Below are 22402 nucleotides of genomic sequence, written 5' to 3'. Positions count from 1 at the left end.
AGGCTGACTCAGTGCATAAGGACTGTTTTCCACACTGATATGATTTCATCCCCAACCAATCAGCGGCACTATCCCCCTACCCCCTGACAACCAAATTGTCCATAAAAACCCTACGTTCCAAGCCTACAGGAAGACTGATCTGAGGGATAACTCCAGTTCTTCCACATGGGTCAGCCTCGTGGCAATTAAACTCTTTCTCTATTGCAATGCCATGGTCTCAGTGAATTGATTTTTGTCTGTGCAGTGGGGAAGATCTCGTTGGGTGGCTCCAGAACCATCTGTATAATGATGAATAAGACAAAGTCCCTACTCTCATGGAGGAGACAGATAATAAAGAAAAGGAAAAAAAAGGATCTGGTAATTCTAAGTGCTATGAAGAATTTAAATAGGCTAAGGGGATAGGTGGAGAATGGAAGTTGCATTTTTTTTTCCCCCTCCAGATAGAGTCTCACTCTGTCGCCCAGGCTGTAGTGCAGTGAGATCTAGGCTCACTGCAACCTTCGCCTCTGGGTTCAAGCAATTCTCTTGCCTTAGCCTCCTAAATAACTGGGATAACAGGTGCAGGCCACCACGCCTGGCTAATTTTTGTCTTTTTAGTAGAGAGGGAGTTTTACAACGTCAGCCAGGCTAGTCTTGAACTCCTAACCTCAAGTAATCCACCCACCTCAGCCTCCCAAAGTTCTGGGATTATAGGCATGAGCCACTGGGCCTGGCCTGGGAGTTGCTATTTTAGATGTGATGAGCAGCACAACATCTTTTCTGAGGAGGTGACATTTGAGATGAGACTTGAATTGTGAGGAGTAATGCGTCATGCAAAAATACAGGGAAATCATATTGTAGTCAAAGGCAATAGCAAAAAAAGTCTTTGGGGTTAAAATGAGTCTGACACATTCAAGAAAGTTCAGGAAGGCACACATATCTGTGTCAGAGTAGGTAGCTAGGGGGACATGAGCAGGGCAGCAGAGCGCATTCCACCCCCACCCCCAACCAGGAATGTCAGGTGACAGTCATATGATGGTCAGGTGGTTGTTCCACTGTTTCTCTAAAATCATCATTGGTTGCAGCTAGCACCAGGGAAAGGCCGTCTCCCAATAGATAGAAAACACCTGAAGCTAGTGTCAGCGGCTTCCTGATAAGATCTCAGGAGTTGGGCAAGCGGGCTCAGGCATGCGCCCTAAGAGGCAAAATATCAGTTTAACTAATATATGACCTTCCTCTAGGAATTCACAACTGGCAAGGGAAAAATGCCTCAAATGAGCATGCGCACAACTTCAGTAAACACACTGTGAGTGTAGCCACTCCCAAGTGCTGGTAGGCCACTGCGTAAGTGGACAGCCTGCTCCGAGGGAAGGATCAGGAGAGAAGAAATGCAAATCCCAGAACCTTGCCAATATATAAAACCCTGCATTAAGGGTTGTACAGCGCACTTGGATTTCTCAAGTCACCTGCTTGGTCCTCTTCCAAGTATTCTTTACTTCCTTTCATTCCTCTCTAAAACTTTTTAAAAAACTTTCACTCCTGCTCTAAAAATTGTCTTGGTGTCTTACTCTGCCTTATGCCCCTTGGGTGAAGTTTTTCCTCTGAGGAGGGAAGAATAGAGTTGCTGCTGCAGACCCATCAGATTCCCTACTGGTACAGCTGGAGTGCGGTAAGTAAGGAGGAGAGGGCTGGAAAATGAATTTGGCTCTGATTTCCATTACTTGAAAAGATAGGGTAGGAAAACTATCTTCCTAGGTTCAGTGGCTGGGGAGCACCAACCCTCAAGGTGAGAACCGCTTGGCTGAGCCCAGCCAACCCACAGAACTATATGAGATATTTTCATCTACTGTGCTAGGCACCTAGTGAGAGCCCTTTTGCCTCTTTCAACTTTGGAAAAAATTATGATTTATTTTTATTTTTTAAATTAATTTTTTTTAAATGTTTTTAGAGATAAGTTCTTACTCTGTCATCCAAGCCAGAGTGCAGTGGCATGATCATGGCTCACTGCAGCCCAGAACTACTGGGCTCAAGTGATTCTCCTGCCTCGGCTTCCCAAGCAGCTGGTACCATAAGCACATGCCACCATGCGCAGCATGGGAAATATTTTTATATTACCTCCTTGACACTTTCTTCCTTCTACTTTTCTGTTTCATGTCTGCATCTCCCATCACTTAGATAGGGACCTCACAGTTTGATTCTCCAGACCTTTAATATTTTTTCATATTTTAAATATTTCTTTAATTCTGTTTTTTGAGATATTTTATTAAATTTATCTTCAACCTTCTGTAGATTTTGTTTTTTTGTGTTTGTTTTTTTTAGACTGGGTCTTGCTCTACTGCCCAGGCTGGAGTGCAGTGGCATAATCATGGTTCATTGCAGCCTCAACCTCCCGGGCTCAAGCAATCCTCCCACCAGGAGCAATCCTCTCAAGTAGTTGGAACTACAGGTGCATGCCACTAAATTTAGCTAATATTTTTTATTTTTTGTAGAGATGGGGGTCTCGCTGTGTTGGCCAGGCTGGTCTCAAACTCCTAGGCTCAAGTGATCCTCCCGCCTCAGCCTCCCAAAGTGCTGGGGATTATAGGTATGAGCCATCAAACACTGACAGAATTTTAAGTATCAGGATATAGGAAAGGTTTTGCTTTTGTTTTCAATTTTGTTTTTGTCTTATGGCACATGGCCAGGCAAGGCAAAGGGTAGATTCCATTGACACTTATTTTTAGTTTTCTTCCTAAGTACGTCCCCACCATTGTTCCTGGTGTTTCAGAGCCTCTCCAGGGTCTGCAGAGTCTTGTTTGGGCTGGAGCCCCTTCTACTCTAGTCTAATGCCCCTCTTCCCTGATTCCTCAACTACCAGACCGTCATCTGCTTTCCATTACCCACAACCATGGAGAAAGCTCTCATTAGCTAATGTGCCTTCTCCAGTTTGCCACATTATTACATTATTGTCTGGACATACCTGTTTTTTCTTCTTGTTGTTTGTTTGTTTTTGAGACAGAGTCTTGCTGTGTCACCCAGGCTGGAGTGCAGTGTCGTGATCTCGGCTCACTGCAACCTCTGCCTCCCAGATTCACTCGATTCTCCTGCCTCAGCCTCCCGAGTAGCTGGGATTACAGGCGCCTGCCACCATGCCCAACTAATTTTTGTATTTTTAGTAGAGATGATTTTGCCATGTTGGCCAGGCTGGTTTCAAATTCCTGACCTCAAGTGATTCACCTGTCTCGGCCTCCAAAGTGCTGGAATTACAGGCATGAGCCACTGAGCCTCACCTGGACATACTTGTTTTTAAAAATACCTTTGTTATCATTTTAATGAAGTCTGTTAAAGGAAAGGAGTTGCATTTGTGTGTTCTGTCTTCTTCAGTAAAAAGAGGGCTTTTATTTATTTATTTTATGTATGGAGATAAATGAACCTTAAACATTATATACTTTTATTTTTATAAATCTACCTGTTTACTGTCATTTCAAACATTACTTTGAATTTATTTTCCCCTCAGAGCTTTTAACTAATCAGGAGCTCTAAGCATTGCCTGGGAAATGTTTTCTTTGTGCTCTCTGCCATATGCTAGTGATTTTCAGCAAGGTTGTGTTTACGTGTATTTCAATTGGGCAAATATGAAGTAATATGAAATAAAATAATATTAATCAAACCTGACTTTATAAGCAAGTTTTGAAATAGTTCACATCTCCTCAAATTAAAAATAAGTCTTTGCTTTTGCTAATTAATGAATGAATGTTTTGGTCAAGAATCATTTCAAAGCTGAGCAGCTGAGTGAAAGATAGAAACTGCACTCACACTGTTGCTGTATGGTGGCACCAGCTCACCCAGTATACAGAGACATCTGTGGGTTTTTATCAGGATCATGGGAACTGCACTGTTGTTTATAGACATTGGAACTCTGGTGATTTTAGTGTAATTTAAGACTTTTTTATATCTCAAAGCCATTTTCATTAGTCCATTTTCACACTGCTGATAAAGACATGCCCAAGACTGGGCAATTTACACAGGAGAAAGGTTTAATGGACTGACAGTTTCATGTGGCTGGAGAGGCCTCATAATCATGGTGGGAGGCAAGGAGGAGCAAGTCACATCTTACATGGACAGCAGCAGGCAAAGAGCGAGCTTGTGCAGGGAAAGTCCCCTTATAAAATCAACAGATCTCATGAGACTTATTCAATCTAATGAGAACAACATGAGAAAGACCTGCCCCCATGATTCAATTACCTCCCACCTGGTCCTTCCTAAAACATGTGGGAATTTAAGATGAGACTCGGGTGCGGACACAGCCAAACCATGTCACCATTTCACCCAAGTTTTATGTGTTGGTACTAGTGGGAGGACTAAAAAACTGTTCCCAGATCAATAAACTGGGAACAAAAGTGAGAAGTGGTAGAAAGCTGTGAAGAAGGCCCAGAACAGCCCACCCTAATATGCCTCGCTGTTCATTTGGAAGAAAGCAGTTTGTACACAAGAGAGGTGATGCTGAGAAAGTGAAAAACCTAAAGGTTTTAGGAGCCAAAAAGTGCTAATGTGAAAACATGCCACATAGTTTTAGGTAGAGGTCCCTTTACTTTTATGCTTTTTCTGACAGGAAAATTTGACTTAAGTTATTTGAGTGTGGAATTACACAAGTACTTCAAAAAAAGTTATAAAATGTAATTGCCCAGAACAACTCAATTCTAGAATAGGGATTTTCCATTTTTGGAGGGCTTTTATGTACATCATCATGAGTAAGTCATGCTGGGCCTATGAAGAAGATGGAGTGTGGGATCATTCTCTTTTTATACCTGATGAAATGGAAGTGCTTAGTGCTTGGGCAACTGATCCAAGTCACTGCTAGAAAATAGGTGAATTGGTCAGGCATGGTGGCTCATGCCTGTAATCCTAGCACTTTAGGAGGCCAAGGAGGGTGGATTGCCTGAGCTCAGGAGTTTGAGACCAGCCTGAGCAACACGGTGAAACCCCGTCTCTACTAAAATACAAAAAATTAGCCTGGCGTGGCGGTGGGCACCTGTAGTCCCAGCTACTCTGGAAGCTGAGCAGGAGAATTGCTAGAACCCAGGAGGCAGAGGTTGCAGTGAGCCAAGATCATGCCATTGCACTGCAGCCTGGGCGACAGAGCAAGACTCCGTCTCTGGAAAAAAAAAAAAAAAAAAAAAAAGAAAAAAAAAAAAGAAAGAATAAGGAAAATAGCTGAATCAAGACTTAGTATCCAGCCTTCAGAACCCTCATTAAAAACTCTCTGGGAAGCTAGGCATGGTAGCTCACACCTGTAATCCTAGCACTTTGGGAGGATCCCTTGAGCCAGGAGTTCAAGAACAGACTGGACAGTGTAGCAAGACCCCTGCCTCTACAACAAACAAAACAAAACTCTCTGGGAGGTCCTTTGGTATTACAACATTTTAGTTATTATAAAACTCTGTCTTCTTAAGGAAGACAACTCAACTAACTTTTAAATATGTGAAAAAAAGGAGTTATAGTGACTTGAATTTGCACTCTGAATACTAGAATAATTTTGAAAATTAAATATTTCTGATGAAAATTAGATTGCCTTTTAAGTTTTCTCTGAAAATTATACATTCACATGAGATAAAATCCCGAGACTAGAAAAGAAATATGAGAGGGAACAGACTTCTTCTTTCCCTGCTCCCCAGTCCACCCACTGTCACTAGTTTCTTATGTGAGTTTCCAGAAAGAAATATGTATATATTATAATGTAGTACATTGTATGGTTAGGTTTAGATCATTGCCTTTATAATGTAGTATATACACATAAATGTATACCCTCCTTTTGGGTTTTTTTTTTGGTTTTTGGTTTTTTTGTTCATTTGTTTTGGAGACAGGTTCTCAATCTGTCACCCAGGCTACAGTGCAGTGGCACCATTACAGCTCACTGCAGCCTCAACCTCCCTGGCTCAAGCAATACTCCCACCTCAGTATCCCAACTATCTGGGACTACAGGTGTGCACCACCGCGCCTGCCTAATTTTTTTGCTGTATTTGTAGTAGAAACCCTCTGTGTTGCCCAGTCTGTTCTCAAACTCCTGAGCTCAAGTGATTTGCCCACTTTGGCCTCCCAAACTGCTGAGATTATACAGGCGTAAGCCACCACACCCAGCCCCTTGCTTTTTTCTTTACATAAACAATAGTATATCATACACACTGTTCTGTATCTTAATATTTTTCACGTGATGTATCTTGGAGAGTTTTCAGTGTTGGTATGTAAAGAGCTCCTCACCTTGGCCGGGCACGGCGGCTCACGCCTGTAAATCCCAGCACTTTGGGAGGCCGAAGCGATCGAGACCATCCTGGCTAACATGGTGAAACCCCGTCTCTACTAAACAAAATACAAAAAATTAGCTGGGTGCGGTGGCGGGCGCCTGTAGCCCCAGCAACTCGGGAGGCTGAGGCAGGAGAATGGCGTGAACCCGGGAGGTGGAGCTTGCAGTGAGCCGACATCGCGCCACTGCACTCCAGCCTGGGCGACAGAGCGAGACTCCGTCTCAAAAATAAATAAATAAATGGTCCCTCACCCTTTCTCCAGCTGCTTCGCTTCCCATTGTATGATTGCATCTTTAATTCCCTGTCTACTGATGAAACTGTAGGTGGCATGCTGTTTAGAACTCGCCTAACTGCACATTCTCCCTTTCCGAAGGAAGCATATTGACATGTTTGAAAAGGACTGCTTGATATTATGTCAGCTGAGGCTGGTGATGACCTGTCCTTGTTTACTAGAAGCGCTGCTAATTTTTTTTTTTTCTTTTTTTTTTTGAGACAGAATCTCGCTGTGTCGCCCAGGCTGGAGTGCAGTGGCGCAATCTCGGCTTACTACAAGCTCCGCCTCCCGGGTTCCAGCGATTCTGCTGTCTCGCTCTCCTGAGTAGCTGGGACTGCAGGCGCGTGCCACCACACCTGGCTGATTTTTTTTATTTTTAGTAGAGACGGGGTTTCACCATGTTAGCCAGAATGGTCTCGATCTCCTGACCTCGTGATCCTCCTGCCTCAGCCTTCCAAAGTGCTGGGAGTACAGGTGTGAGCCACCAGTCCGGCAGCACTGCTAATTTTATGGCTTGTTTTTTTCTTCTTTTACGACTGCTTTGTTTTGAAAAGTGGTTTGTCCCAGCCAAAATATAAGCCAAATAAAGCAAATTGCAGGCCAAGGTAGTTGACACTGGCTTCGGATCCCAAATAAATATGTAGTGAGAAGCACAGAGAGCTGGAGGCTGGCGGTACCTGCAGGCTCCCTGCTCCTTGTTACCCTCTCCCTCTAGGCTGCAGAGCCTTCTGGAAAGCTGCTGCCTGGCCGGGGTCAGATTGCTTACATGCCGCTGCCTCCCAGGTCTGCGTTCCCAGCCTTAAGCCAATGCACATTTATAGAACAACTCCATGTGATCCTGGGGAAGACATACCGCTGGTGGAGGGCAGTGCTGAAAAGGAGCCTCCGGAAGAGAGGGCCTTCTCCTGCTTCTCTCCTCCTTCTCTCCATGCTGGGGGGATACTGGGTGAGTGAGTCTCAGACTGAGGGCTTCTTCCTTTGAGCAACCTGTGGCTTTAAACCGGTTTGACTACTGAGATTAGAGGGATGAAAGCATTGCTTGCTTGCTTTTCCTTATAAAGTGAAATTAAAGGCACATCTGTGCCTCTCCACTCCTTGTTTCTGAAGCCAAATGAACTGTACTTTTTCTAATACGTTACTGGTTCCTTTTGATAGACTATGGTCCCGTTAATCTAGACCTTGGTCTCTTAATTTGTGAAATAAGGAGTTGGGCTAGATGATTACTGGAATTTCTTCTGGCCTCTGTTGTGATTCTGCCCATCACAAATTTCAGTTTCAAATGTTTGTGATTCTGCAGAATGATGACTTCAGAGAGAACCCTGAAGGCCCTGAGGGTTTGTAGAACTTTGTGGGAGAAAGTCATTTGAAAGCTCGTATTGTGTTGACCTTGACATGTTTGCACAGGTATTTCTCTAGACTCCCACAAGTGCCTTTCCAGGCTTGTTGCTGGTGTTGTGCCTGCCAACTCGAGCCACTGTGGGATCTTGACAGACGCTGTGTTTCTGAGTTTGACTTGGTGTCAGTTATAACTGAATCATCAGGTTAAAGCCAAAGTTAGGCAGAATTCTAAGCCTCATGAGAGAATCCTACAGTTCAGTTAAACACAGAAGTGTGTGTGTATGTACTGTTTTATACCCTGTACCATAAAACAGAAACACCCTGACCAAAATCCTTTATCCCACTGACACCACGTATAATCTATTGTGTAGTATCTGCTTAGGTGTGTATACAGGGGGCAAAACTCCTCCCAGTTCTAGTGGCATGGTCAGTGTATTAGTCTGTTTTTGCATTGCTATAAAGGAACACCTGAGACTGAGTAGTTTATAAAGAAAAGATATTTTTTTGGCTCCTGGCTCTGCAGGCTGTACAGGCTTGGCACTAGCACCCACTTGGCGTCTGCTGCGGTCTCAGGAAGCTTTTACTCATGGTGGAAGGCCAAAGGGAAGCAGGCATGTCACATGGCAAGAGACAGAGCAAGAGGGATGCCAGGCTCTTTTCTTTTTTGTGTGTTGAGACAGAGTCTCGCTCTATCGCCAGCCTGGAGTGCAGTGGCGCTATCTCGGCTCACTGCAACCTCTGCCCACTGGGTTCAAGCGATTCTCCTGCCTCAGCCTCCTGAGTAACTGAGACTACAGGTGCGCGCCACCATGCCCAGTTAATTTTTGTATTCTTAGTAGAGATGGGGTTTCACCATGTTGGCCAGGCTGGTCTCAAACTCCTGACCTCATGATCTGCCTACCTTGACCCCCCAAAGTGTTGGGATTACAGGCATGAGTAACTGCACCTGGCTACCAGGCCCTTTTTGTTTTTTATTTTTTATTTGAGATAGGATCTTGCTCTGTTACCCAAGCTGGAGTGCAGTGGTTTAGTGTAGCTCAACCTCCTGGGCTCAAGCGCTCCTCCCACCTCAGCCCCCGAGTAGCTGGGACCACACGCATGTACCACCACCCCTGGCTGATTTTATTTTTTGTAGAGAGACTGGGTCTTGCTGTGTTGTTCAGGCTGGTATTGAACTCCTGAGCTCAAGCGATCCTCCTGTCTCAACCTCCCAAAGTGCTGGGATTACAGGAGAGAACCACCTCACCTGGCCTCCAGGCCGTTTTAAACAACCAGCTGTCATGTGAACTAATAGAGTGAGAAGCCACTCCTTACTACAAGGAAGGCACCAAACCATTCATGAGGGCTCCACCCCCATGACCTCCCACCAGGCCCCACTTCCAGTGCTGGGGATCACATTTCAAAATGAGATTTAGAGGAGACAAACCTCCAAACTCTATCAGTGGGACAGAAGAGGAATGAAACAGAGGGAAAAATACAAGATTCATTTCTTCATTTCATTCAGCAAACACTTACTAAGTGATGCTAAGCAGGCAGTCACCATGAGGTGTAGAATGACCACAGTGGTCCCAGGCTACATGACTGAAAGAATGAGGTCCTCTAAATCCGATGGGCAAGGCAAGAGAGGGATTGGCTTGAGGGGAAGATATTGAGTGGACATTTCAAGAGGCTGAGTCATCTAAGTAGACAGTTGGAGCAGGAGTGAGACGTCAGGGCAGGTGCTTTAGGTTTAGAGCCTTTTCCCTGGACTCAGTAGAGAAAGCCACGGGAATCAATGAACTCTCCAAGGAGAAGATAAGGCTAGAACACCAAATCCGGGAGCTCCTGGTTGACTTTACTGAGAAGGTGGGAGGAGGAACTGGAGAAGGAGAAAGAGAGTGGGATTTTGCAGCACCTCATTAGAAAAGACTTAGGTGGAAAGAAGCTGGAGGAGGGAGTTAGGGGGACGGTCTCAGATGCTGCAGAGAGGTTGAAAGAGGATGAGGACAGAGATGAGGCCAGCATCTGGGCATCATGGGCAGCTTTTGAGTGTGCTTTCAATTGGGGCACATTTGGTCGCAAGAAATAGAAACCCACCCGAAAAGGGGCATTTATTGAGCAGACATAGTTCTGGGCTGCAGCAACTTCTCACCCCTGCCTCTCAGCAACCACTGGCTTCATTCTGGTCTGAGGGTGGACAGGTCTCCTCTGCTGGGCTCCTACCCCTGCCTCTCCCTAAGTCCAGCATGCACAGACTCTGGGCTTCTCTATCACTGGTCCTGACCCCCATTCCTCATTGCCTGGTGATGAGTGGCCTCCTTTGATGGTCTTCCTTATCAAATATCTAGAGAGAAAATCTGATTGTCCCCACATAAGCCAGAATCTACCCTTAATCAAATTAGCAGGGTCTAAGAGATGGGTTGATGTGGTGGGCCAGGACCACTTAGACAGGAGGGAGATGGCGGATGTCGGGAGGGTTGAGGAATGAGAGGTTTTCAGAGAAAAGAACAAAGGCAGGCCCTCCAAAGTGGCTGCTCAAGTGTGTGCTGTCATGGGAGCAGAGAAATGAATGCTGAGGGTGACGACAGTGTTTCTAACTGCATGCAAGGGCACATACTTAACAGCCAGGGACATGTTGGGGTAGGGGACAGCTCTGCTGGCTAATAGGGGGAGGGAGATCCAGGGAAAATACAGTTGTGTACACTTGGAGCATTGGCCAGTAGAAAACCAAACTCACTCTGATGCCATCCCGATCGAATGCTCTGAACCCCAAGAAGGCCACCAGCCTAGGGGAGATTTGTCCATCTCAGCACAAGAGGTCCCATCCCACCACCCCCAAAGGCAGGCATGAGGACCAAGACTTCAGGTGGTGGCAGCAAGGGAGCAGCCAGACACTGCTTAAGAAACTGACAAGGAAGGCTCATCGACCGGGCATAGTGGCTCACGCCTGTAATCCTAGCACTTTGGGAGGCCAAGGCAGGTGGATCACAAGGGCAGGAGTTTGAGACCATCCTGGCCAATATGGTGAAACCCGTCCCTACTAAAAATACGAAAAAAAAAAAATAGCTGGGCATGGTAGCGGTTGCCTGTAGTCCCAGCTACTCAGGAGGCTGAGGGAGGAGAATTGCTTGAACCCAGGAGACGGAAGTTGCAGTGAACTGAGATCATGCCACTGCACTCCAGCCTGGGCGACACAGCGAGACTACGTCTCAAAAAATAAAATAAAAATAAAAATAAAAAAGGAAGACTCCTTTCTGGGGGCCTGTACTCACCCTTAGCAGATCTCTGGATAATCCACTGTGACCCTCGTCCTAGGGTTTTTAATTCAGCTGTGTTTACAAGAGATGGATATCACTGTGTTTCTATCATCCTAGTCTGCAGGGGCAAGTTTGTTCCCATGATTCTATCTTGTGATATGTCATGGATATCAGGAGCAACTCAAGATAGCCACCACCTTGCCAATGTTTCATAAGTGTTGTTAATGAAGGTGTTTAAAATCGACACAGTGGAGAGAGTCGCTGTGATGAGTGACTACTCTGAATTTGTGACCTAAAAAGGGGAAATTCTGCTCCACACTCAAGTCAGGGAACAGCCTCAGCAGAGCTCTGTGCCAGATTGGGTGCCAAAGAATTGGAAAGAGATTAAATCCAGCAACACTGGCTGACTTTATGCAAGCAAAGCCACTTTCATCGGTATAACGTTCAGGAATGACCGAAATTGGTTGTGTCTCACTGTCCTGGGGCTCCAAAGAAATATCCAAGCCCTACCAAGGTCTGACCTCCTCTGCATAGCTTCCTTTACTGCATATTAAATCCTGAGTTGCAAGACTTCGGCCTGAAACATGTATTTCTTATTTCTCTCTGCTTGTGCTCAGTTAAATGTGAAAGGACGTGGAAAAGTACAAATGTATGGGAAGCTGGAGTGGCCATTTCTTTTTTCTTTTTCTTTTCTTTTTTTTTTTTTTTTTGAGACAGAATCTTGCTCTGTCGCCCAGGCTGGAGTGCAGTGGTGCCATCTCAGCTCACTGCAAGCTCCGCCTCCCGGGTTCAAGCAATTCTCCTGCCTCAGCCTCCCAAGTAGCTGGGACTACAGGCGTGCGCCACCATGTCCAGCTAATTTTTTGTATTTTAGTAGAGACAGGGTTTCACCATGTTGGCCAGGATGGTCTTGATCTCCTGACCTCGTGATTGGAGTGGTCTTTTCTAAGTGGGACCAAGATTTTCATTTTGAGGAGACATAATTTTGCAGCTGGCTCCCTGAGCTTAAAAAGCACAGCTTTGTATTCACTTTTGGTCATTCAGAAAAACCATTCCTCTGAATATCCTTTTGCTGAAACTGGTCATAAGGTTGAAGTTAGAATCTGACAAAGTGCTTTTGCATCTCATGTTTCATAGCAAACAGATGAGACAAGCAACGCTTGAATCACACTTGGTCACAAGCTCATCGCCACATGTGTTCCAAGTCTTTGAAAAGCATTTGGTGATATTACTGTTTGCGGGGACTGGTAGAAGTTTCCCTATTTGGCATTTGTCAGCGTTCTTCTCTTTACCCAACACCAGCCTGCTTTACTGCCCCAGGACTGTCAATGCTTTGGCACATGCCTCCTCTTCATTTGGCATAAACAGAGAGACTTGGGTTGACATGTCTTGGCCCAAGAGGTGTGGAGGAAAATGACCCTCTGCAGACACCGATGTCAATCTTGGAGAAGCAGCTATTAAATAGAGGAAGAACAACGCCTGAGGGCAATCGGTCACTCCTTACTGAGCTTCGGTCAGATGGGTAGATCCCAGGAGTTCAGGAAGTTAACCTTTAGAAGATATGTTCATCTCTGGCAAGATCAGTCTGCAGGCCCAAGGTCTAGGAGCCAAGAGTAGTGGTCAGACACGTGGTCCTAGGATCAAACCAGTACAGATGCAAGAGAAGGGCTGAGTGAAGACTTGGGATGCAGCACTCGGATTTAGAGTTCTGTTGGAGACACCAGGTCTCATGTCTTAAGTGCAATGGGGAAATTCAGTTTAGGAAATGCAAATCAAAACTAGCTTACTTTAGTAGCCTGAATTACTGGCAGATTGCTCGATGCCTGCTTATGAAGCGATGACCTAATTCCAAAGCCCACCACTGACAAGCCAGAGATTGACTTGGCCAGGATTGGCTTAGGAACTGGAGTGGGCCCTAGTCAAAAATGAGGAAGGAAGCATTTCTTTTCCTCCCTTCCACCCTGTCTCCTTTTCTTTCTTAATATTTTATTAGGGACTTTACAAGTATATACAAAAGTAGAGAGAACATTATAAGCATCCTTATGTACCCACTACTGGTTTCAACAATTGTCTACAATGGTTGATCTTATTTCATTTATTATCCTCCTTCCCACTAACATCTGCCTTCCTCCTTCCACTGTTGGATTTTTTTTTTTTTTTCAGACACAGTCCCACTCTGTCGCTCTGTTGCTCTGTCGCCCAGGCTGGAGTGCAGTGGTGCGATCTTGGCTTACTGCAACCTCCGCCTCCTGGGTTCAAGAAATTCTCCTTCCTCAGCCTTCCGAGTAGCTGGGACTACAGGCATGTGCCACCATGCCCAGCTAACTTTTGTATTTTTAGTAGAGACGGGGTTTCACCATGTTGGCCAGGCTGGTCCTGAACCCCTTACCTCAGGTGATCTGCCTGCCTTGGCCTCCCAAAGTGCTGGGATTACAGGCATGAGTCACCGTGCCCGGCACTGTTGGATTGTTTTAAAACAAATAATCCCATTGTTTAATCAGTTACAGTTAAGCATGTATTTTGAATTAGTTTGTTCTCACAGTGCTAATAAAGACATGCCTGAGACTGGGTAATTTATAAATGAAAGAGGTTTAATTGACTCACAGTTTCACATGGCTGGGGAGGCCTCACAATCATGGCAGAAGGCAAATGAGGAGCAAACTCATGTCTTACATGGTGGCAGGCAAGAGAGCTCGTGTAGGGGAACTCCCCTTTATAAAACCATCAGATCTCTTGAGACTTATTCACCATCACAAGAACAGCATGGGAAAGACCCACCCTCATGATTCAGTTACCTCCCATTGGGTCCCTCCCATGACACGTTAGAATTATGAGAGCTGGGCCAGGCACGGTGGTTCACGCCTGTAATCCCAGTACTTTGGGAGGCCAAGGATCATGAGGTCAGGAGATCAAGACCATCCTGGCTAACATGGTGAAACCCCGTCTCTACTAAAAATACAAAAAATTAGCCAGGCATGGTGGTGTGTGCCTGCAGTCCCAGATACTTGGGAGGCTGAGGCAGGAGAATCAGTTGAACCCGGGAGGCAGAGGTTGCAGTGAGCCAAAATTGTACCACTGCACTCTAGCCTGGGTGACAGAGTGAGACCCCATCTCAAAAAAAAGAAAAGAAAAGAAAAGAAAAGAAATATGGGAGCTACAATTCAAGATTTCAAGATGAGAATTGGGTGGGGACAGAGCCAAACCATATCATATCTCTAAAAAATTAGGACTCTTTTTGTAAGCGTATAACCACAGTATCCTTATCATACAAAAAAATAAATAATTACTTAATAATAAAAATTGTGTCAGTGTTCAAATATCCCTGGTTGTCTCATTTTTAAAATTTTTGATTTATTTAAATCAGGATCCAAATGAGTTTCACAAGTTGCTTTTAGTTGATATGTCTCTTAAGGCACTTTTCCATTTCCCCCCCCGAGTTTCCATATTCCTCCTATATCCTCCACCATATACATCCTCCAGACATTTCCTATGTCTTCCACTATTATATCTACCTTTTCCAGTAGATTATTTATGTTATGGTTATAAGAGCTGTGTTGAGTCTTTGCTAATTCCATGCTCTGGGTCATCTTTGCATCTACTTACATTGATTATTTTTCCTCTTGTTTATAGGTCATTGTCTTATTCAGCCCAGGCTGCTATAACAGAATATCATAGACTGGTGACTTAAACAACATAAATTTATTTTTCACAGTTCTGGAGGCTGGGAAGTCCAAGATGAAGGTGCTGGCTAAGGCCCTGCTGAGGGTTATCTTCTTGGTTTGCAGATGGCCACCTTCCTGCTGTATCCTCACATGATAAAGGGACCATTTCTCCCAAGTCTCTTCTTACAAGGATACTAATCTCATTCATGAAGATGGAGCCCTCCTGACCTAATCACCTCTCAGATGGCCCACCTCCAAATACCTTCACAATGGGGATTTCAACATAAGAATCTGGGGCAGGGGGTATAACATTCAGTCTATAGCAGTATGGTATATTATTTTCTGTATATAGTGTTGGAGTTTGCTAGTATATTTTTCAATATTTTTGCATCCCTCATGTTCATGAGTGATATTGGTTTGTAGTTTTTGTCTGGGGGTGTGTGTGTCATTTTTATCAGGTTGAGGAATCAGTGTCATTCTTCATAAAAGGAATTAAGAGGTTCTTCTGCCTTTAAAATGCTTTGGAATAATTTGTAGAGCACTCTGGGACTATCTGACTTTTAAAGATTTGGTAAAATTCCCTTGTGAAATTATCTGGGCCTGATCCTTTTGTTGTGGTATAGTTCCTTAGTAAATTTCTCTATTGTTTTTCTGTGGAAATAGGTATGTTTAAGTGTTGTAACTTTAATGGTGTCATTTCTGGCAAACATTTCACTAAGATGCTATCCACTTCATGCATTTTTTATTTGCATAGACGTCTGCAAATCAGCCTCTTGTAATGTTTAACATTTCTTCTGTTACAATGGTTATTTGCCTCTTGTAATTTTGTGTTTGTGCTTTCTCCCTTTTTCTTTCTGATCAAGGTAGCTAGTGATTTTTTTAGTTTATTCATTTTTTAAGAATTAGGCTTTTGTTTGGGCATGGTGGCTCATGCCTGTAATCCCAGCACTTTAGGAGGCGGAGGTGGGTGGATCACCTGATGTCGGGAGTTTGAGACCAGCCTGGCCAACATGGTGAAACCCCATCTCTACTAAAATTACAAAAATTAGCCAGGTGTAGTGGTGGGCGCCTGTAATCCCAGCTACTCCAGAGGCTGAGGCAGGAAAATCACTTGAACCTAGGAGGTGGAGGTTGCAGTGAGCCGAGATCACACCATCGCACTCCAGCTTGGGCGACAAAGCAAGACTCTGTCTCAAAAAACCCAAAAAAACAAAAAAGCAAAAAAAAAAAAAAAGATTCTGATTTATTCATTAATCACTCATTTTTCTCTTCTATATTTCATTTATTTCTACGTTTAACTTTATTTTTTCTTCTTTGTGCTTTTCTTGGTTTACTTTGTTTTCCTTTCCAGTTTTTTGAGTTGGGAATTTAATTCATTATTTTCCTTCTTTCATTTTCACTGACAAATATGTTTGATGCAATGAATTTTCCTCTGATCACTGTTTTAACTACATCCCATTGACTCTGATATATATGTAGTGTTTTTGTTGTCATTATAAAACTGCCTTTGCAAAAGCTGTACCACTGAAAGAGATCTGACCTAACCAACTCTAGTTTGCCTTTAACCTCCAAACTGCCTCTGGTCACTTCCGGTTGTGGACCAAGATAACTGGGAGTTTTTTTTTTTTTTTTTTTTTTTTTTGTCTTTTTTTTGAGATGGAGTCTCCCTCTGTCACCCAGGCTGAATTGCAATGGCGCGATCTCGGCTCACTGCAACCTCCACCTCCCAGGTTCATGCCATTCTCCTGCCTCACCCTCCCGACTAGCTGGGACTACAGGCGCCGGCCACCACGCTCGGCTAGTTTTTTGTATTTTTAGTAGAGACGGGGTTTCACCATGTTAGCCAGGATGGTCTTGATCTCCTGACCTCATGATCTGCCTGCCTCAGCCTCCCAAAGTGCTGGGATTACAGGCGTGAGCCACCGCACCTGGCCTAGGGAGTTTATAGTTTAAATGATAATAACCCCTTCCAAAACTAAGCTCCCCCTTTTTTTTTTTTTTTTTTTTTTTGAGACAGAGTCTTGTTCTGTCTCCCAGGCTAGAGTACAGTGGCGCGATCTCAGCTCACTGCAAGCTCTGCCTCCCAGGTTCATGCCATTCTCCTGCCTCAGCCTCCCCAGTAGCTGGGACTACAGGTGCCTGCCACCATGCATGGCTAATTTTTTTGTATTTTTAGTAGAGCCTGGGTTTCACCGTGTTAGCCAGGATGGTCTCGATCTCCTGACCTCGTGATCCACCTGCCTCAGCCTCCCAAAGTGCTGGGATTACAGGTGTGAGCCACCATGCCTGGCCCTAAACCGCCTTTATAAAACTAATGAAAAGGGCTAGGAGCAGTGGCTCATGCCTGTAATCCTAGCACTTTGGGAGGCCGAGGCAGGCAGAAAACTAATGAAAGGCCACCAGGTTAGGACGATAAGAGAGGTCTAAATTCTGCTAAGATGTAGGTGTAGTTGGTGGGGCATGGTGACTCACACCTCTAATCCCAGCACTTTGGGAGGGCGAGGTGAGTGGATCACCTAAGGTCAGGAGTTCAAGACCAGGCTGACCAATATGGGGAAACCCCGTCTCTACTAAAAATACAAAAATTAGCTGGGGGTGGTGGTGGGCACCTGTAGTCCCAGCTACTCAGGAGGCTGAAACAGGAGAATTGCTTGAATCTGGGAGGCGGAGGTTGCAGTGAGCCAAGATCGTGCCACTGCACTCCAGCCTGGGTGACAGAGCGAGACTCTGTCTCAACAACAACAACAACAAAATTACACTAGTTGTTCCAGAGGTCAAAAGTTTGCAACTTCCCCAATTATTCCTGTAAATAAAATCACCGTAGTACAACCTAAGGTTAGTCTTTTAAGATGTTTTCAGAGTTTGACATTTCTGATTACCAGATGATTTCACCTAGACCAGCGATTCCTCTGTGGGCCTACGCCCCACCTCCCAGAATTGGACTCAGTACAGGAGTACCTTCTATCCACATGCCTCTGATTGCATCCCCAACCAATTAGCAGCACCCATTCCCTAGCTCCCTGCCCTCCAAACTATCTTTGGGAAAACCCTAGACTCTGAATTTTTGGGGAGGCCAATTTAAGTAGTGACAGGTGTGTGCCACCGTGCCTGGCCACTTTCCTGATTTTTAAAATGCCTTTTATTGAATTTTCATTTAAATCTATTATCCCTTGGGTGCCTTATGATTTATTTATTTATTTCTGAGATAATTTTGTCTTTTTTCTTGTATTTTTTTCTGGAGTTCAATCAACAATCTTTTTATTCCTCCTTGCTTTTTGTCCATTTCTATTTGCATGTTTGAATTTCTGATTCAAAGTATTTTATATATGCTCAAATGCAGACTTGAGAGTATTATATGCTGTTTGGAATGCTGAGTTAGAATTTTGTTCCTCTTCATAGCTGGTCTCAGGGTGTAAGGAAGATTTTCCTCAGGTAGTATGTGTAAAATATTATCTCCTTTTTTTGTTGTTTTGTTCTGTTTTTCAAAAACTCTGTGTGGATTTGTTGACCTTCTTCTTGTCCATTTTGATGGCACTGAGGTGTTTTATGGGATTCCTAGTTTAGCAGTCCCCTGGTCTGTACACAGGCCATGTTCGTTAGGGTGAGGTTCAAGAAGGTTTCTGAGTCGTTTTATTTTGTGATGCTCTTTTCTTTTCACAGAACTCTAACTTTTGTCTTTTTCTTTCTTTTCCCCATTTAACACTGCTGTGGTTTGAATGTTTGTCTTTTCAAAACTCTTGTTGAAATTTAATCCCCAATGTGGCAGCATTGAGAAGTGGGGCCTTTAATGGGAGGAAGATTAATTAATCCACTCATGAATTAATAGATTAATGGGTCATGATGGGAATGGGTTAGTTATCAAGAGAGTGGGCCTGTTATGAAAGCCAGTTTGGCGTACTCTAGCCTCTTGCCATGTGATGCCTCTGACCACCTCAGGACTCTGCAGAGAGTCCTCCCGACAGCAAGAAGGCCCTCACCACGTGTGGCTCCTTAACCTTGGATTTCCCAGCCCCCAAAACTGTAAGAAATACATTTCTTTGTATTATAAATTACCCAGTCTGTAGTATTCTGTTATAGGAACAGAAGATGGACCAAGACAAACACCCAGTTGCCATTGGGTAGTCCTATTATCATTTCTGCCTTTTTTTTTCCCCCAGAAAGCATGCATTTTGAAGGCTGCCCTTTGTATTCTGTCTATCCCTTTGTTATTATTATTATTATTATTATTATTATTATTTGAGACAGAATTTTGCTCTTGTTGCCCAGGCTGGAGTGCAGTGGTGCAATCTCAGCTCACCGCAACCTCCGCCTGCCGGTTTAAGCGATTCTCCTGCCTCAGTCTCCCAAGTAGCACATGGATTACAGGCATGTGCCACCACGCATGGCTAATTTTGTACTTTTAGTAGAGACGGGGTTTCTCCATGTTGGTCAGGCTGGTCTCAAACTCCCAACCTCAGGTGATCCACCCGCCTTGGCCTCCCAAAGTGCTGGGATTACAGGCATGAGCCACCATGCCCGGCTGTACCTATCCCTTTACATTCCATGTGCTTTGAAATTCCTTTGTAATAGTCCCTACTGTGACCTGCTCAGACACTTTTTAAAGACTTTTCTATGTTTGGGTATACTTAATCATCTGACAATAATTCTAGACCAATGTAGGCCCCTTTCATTAGCCACCCTCTGTATCGTCCCAATTGTTTCTAGGGAACTGGGTCTGCCTTTGTTCTCTACAAACACTCGTTGTAGGGTGAGGACAGGACCATGAGAAAAATCCAGGATTTTCTGACTTTCCTCTTTTTATTTACAGTTTTGAAAAGTGATTCCAGTTCTCTGTTTTATTTTCTGTCTTCAGGTTATAGAAAGTCTGCCTTTTGAGTACATTTATTTCTCCTTTCTCATTGTTTTATATCACTTTGGGAGGAAGTATTGGGGGACAGGTAACTGGAGGCCTCTATTATTTTCAGTTACCCCAAAAGCTAACTTAAAAACAAACAAATATGAAATTAGCTGGGTGTGGTGGTGCACCCCTGTAATCTCAGCTACTCGGGAGGCTGAGGCAGGAGAATCAGTCAAATATGGGAGGCAGAGGTTGCAGTGAGCAGAGATTGTGCCACTGCATTCCAGCCTGGGTGACAGAGAGAGACTCCCTCTCAAAAAAAACCCACAAAATACAAATATGGTTAAGTTGTTCTTCTGTTCTTGCTCTTGCTGGGGAGAAGTATAAACTGGTCAAATGGTACTTAACAAAGTACTATTCATTAAGGACATTTACAAATTATATAATAGTTGTTATTGGTCAGGCGTAGTGGCTCACACCTGTAATCCCAGGACTTTGGGAGACCAAGGCAGGCAGATCACAAGGTCAAGAGATCGAGACCAGCCTGGCCAACTTGATGAAACCCCACCTCTACTAAAAACACCAAAATTAGCTGGGCATGGGGGTGCGCGCCTGTAGTCCCAGCTACTCAGGAGGCTGAGAATCGCTTGAACCCGGGAGGCGGAGGTTGCAGTGAGCCGAGATTGCACCACTGCACCCTTGCCTGGCGACAGAATGAGACTCCGTTTTCAATAAGCTTGCCTGGGAAACAGAAGTTTTAAAAAGCTATTTGTAACTTAAATAATAAAGTAGCCTGATGTTAGCTAAAACTCTCTCTGAGGTTGGATGATTGCATTTGCGAAGTCCTATGATGTCATATGGGAGGCAAATATCTGCAGTTTCTTAGTTCTGCTCTGACATGTGTGTCATCAGGAATAATCTCTTTGGCTCTGGTGTATTTGGCACTGACACTATCCCCCTCTCAAAATCTCTCCCATGTTGTTTGCACTGGAACAGCCTCCCCACCCCTTCATTCTGTCATCCCTCTCTCTTGCCTTAACCCATACTTCTTCATGATGTTGATACTGTATTTGATATCCAAAAATGACAGCATAGTTCAGCTTTGGGGTTCAAACTGATGTCTGAGTTTTTGTGGGTTACAGCAGCTTGTTTTAATAAGAAACACGGTTTTTGCTCATCTTGTCTGCAGAGAGGGACGGTATGGAAATTGCGAGTAAGGGGAACCTTATATTTTAATGTGTCATCAAGCATCTGGTTTAGCAGGGGAAAAAGACGCCCTTTACTGCAAATCATGTTTCCATTTTGCAATTCCAGAATGGAATGCTCAGAGCCTCATCCCCAGAGAGGCTGACACACTCTGGCATCCTGATGACACGGGGTCTGGCATAGACCAAGACAACACTGGTGGCTGCCAGTCAAGGGGCCATGCCTGTAAATGGTCATTTCAACAGTGGACAGGGATTGGATGCATCCCTCAGTCTTCCCTCGCGTGGCATCCTTTGTGATGCAATGCTTAGATCTTCATGACTGCCAGCCACAGTTGGGTGCAGGCCGGTGTGAAGGAAAGGAAAGTGAGAGCCTCTGGGGAAATCTTATCAGTTAGCTTTTGCAACATCACAAACCACCCCAACACTTAGTGGTTTAAGACAAGAGTTTATTTATTTAGCTTTTGATCCTGTGGGTTGGCAACTTGGGATGGACTTAGCTGCCCCTCTGGGTGGTTCTCTTGGTCTCACCTGAGATCCCTCATGTGTCGGTGTTCAGCTGTGGGCTGGCGAGCTACCAGCTACCACTCACCAGCCATGAAAACAAGGGAATATGCTGACTCTGTAGTCTCTGAACAAGGCAAATTTAGATTGGCTCTTGGGTAAAGGTCTGTCCAACTAGATTAGCCCCGTTGGTCCTTGGGCCTCACCACTGACCATTACCCAGTCCTTGCTTAGTGGTGTCATCACTGTTCAGAGCCCTGGGATATCTCACAGAATTGTGGGTATGATCTGGATAGTGGAGCAATGGAAATAACTTTCTAGTGATCTGGTAAACTCTCTCCAGATAGGATGCCTCAGAAGGTAGTGAGTTTCAGTGAGTTTCCCATCACTGGAAGTATTCAGCAGACTCAGAGATCCCATGAATATTCTAGGTTCTGGTTTAGAGGTTCATAACTCGGAAAGCCAACCTGCCAAGGTACCTGGCCTCTGTCCCTGAAGAATCAGATTCCAGCTCATGAGCTAGAAACTTTATGACCTGGCTAAACCATCCTAGGACATGATTTCCTGAGACCTCCCCATTAAAGAGCAGTGTAGGCCGGGTGTGGTGGCTCATGCCTGTAATCCCAGCACTTTGGGAGGCCGAGGCAGGCAGATCACGAGGTCAAGAGATTGAGACCATCCTGGTCACCAAGGTGAAGCCCCGTCTCTACTAAAAATACAAAAATTAGCTGGGCGTGGTGGTGTGTGCCTGTAGTCCCAGCTACTCAGGAGGCTAAAGCAGGAGAATTACTTGAACCCGAGAGGTGGAGGTTGCAGTGACCCAAGAGCCCTCCACTGCACTCCAGCCTGGCAACAGAGTAAGACTTTCTTAAAACAAAAAACAAACAAACAAAAAACAAAAGAGCAGTGCAGGGCTGCAGAGCTATCCTCTCTCCCCAGTTTGGCTGCAGCCCTTCCCACCTCCCCAGCCACATTGTGTCCCTCTCCACCTGGCCCTGTGTCACTGTCTACCTGACCCTGTATCCCTGTCTACCTAGCCCTCTGTCTGCTCCCTGACTCAACTGCTTGTGCTACCCCAATGCCTAC

The 22402-nt window shown here is 44.7% G+C and overlaps 1 protein-coding gene across 20 annotated transcripts in view; it reads left to right on the top strand.

Moving 5' to 3' along the window:
* Positions 1 to 1323: 1323 nt before the first annotated feature.
* LOC105469783 (transforming acidic coiled-coil containing protein 2) overlaps positions 1324 to 22402 on the top strand; it is a 263440-nt gene continuing 242361 nt past the window's right edge. For 15 of the 20 annotated variants that reach the window (XM_071069016.1, XM_071069014.1, XM_071069003.1 and 12 more), the window contains exon 1: positions 7286 to 7480. In XM_071069016.1, coding sequence (XP_070925117.1) covers positions 7301 to 7480 — 180 coding nt within the window. In that variant the 5' untranslated portion in view covers positions 7286 to 7300. Of the gene's footprint in view, positions 1649 to 7285; positions 7481 to 22402 lie in introns of those variants that run through there. The other 5 variants (XM_071069005.1, XM_071069001.1, XM_071068998.1 and 2 more) reach the window with 3 other exon arrangements.

This window comes from Macaca nemestrina, chromosome 9, assembly GCF_043159975.1.
Source record: "Macaca nemestrina isolate mMacNem1 chromosome 9, mMacNem.hap1, whole genome shotgun sequence".
Taxonomy (NCBI): Eukaryota; Metazoa; Chordata; class Mammalia; order Primates; family Cercopithecidae; genus Macaca; species Macaca nemestrina.
This window is presented reverse-complemented; position numbering and strand designations above follow the sequence as displayed.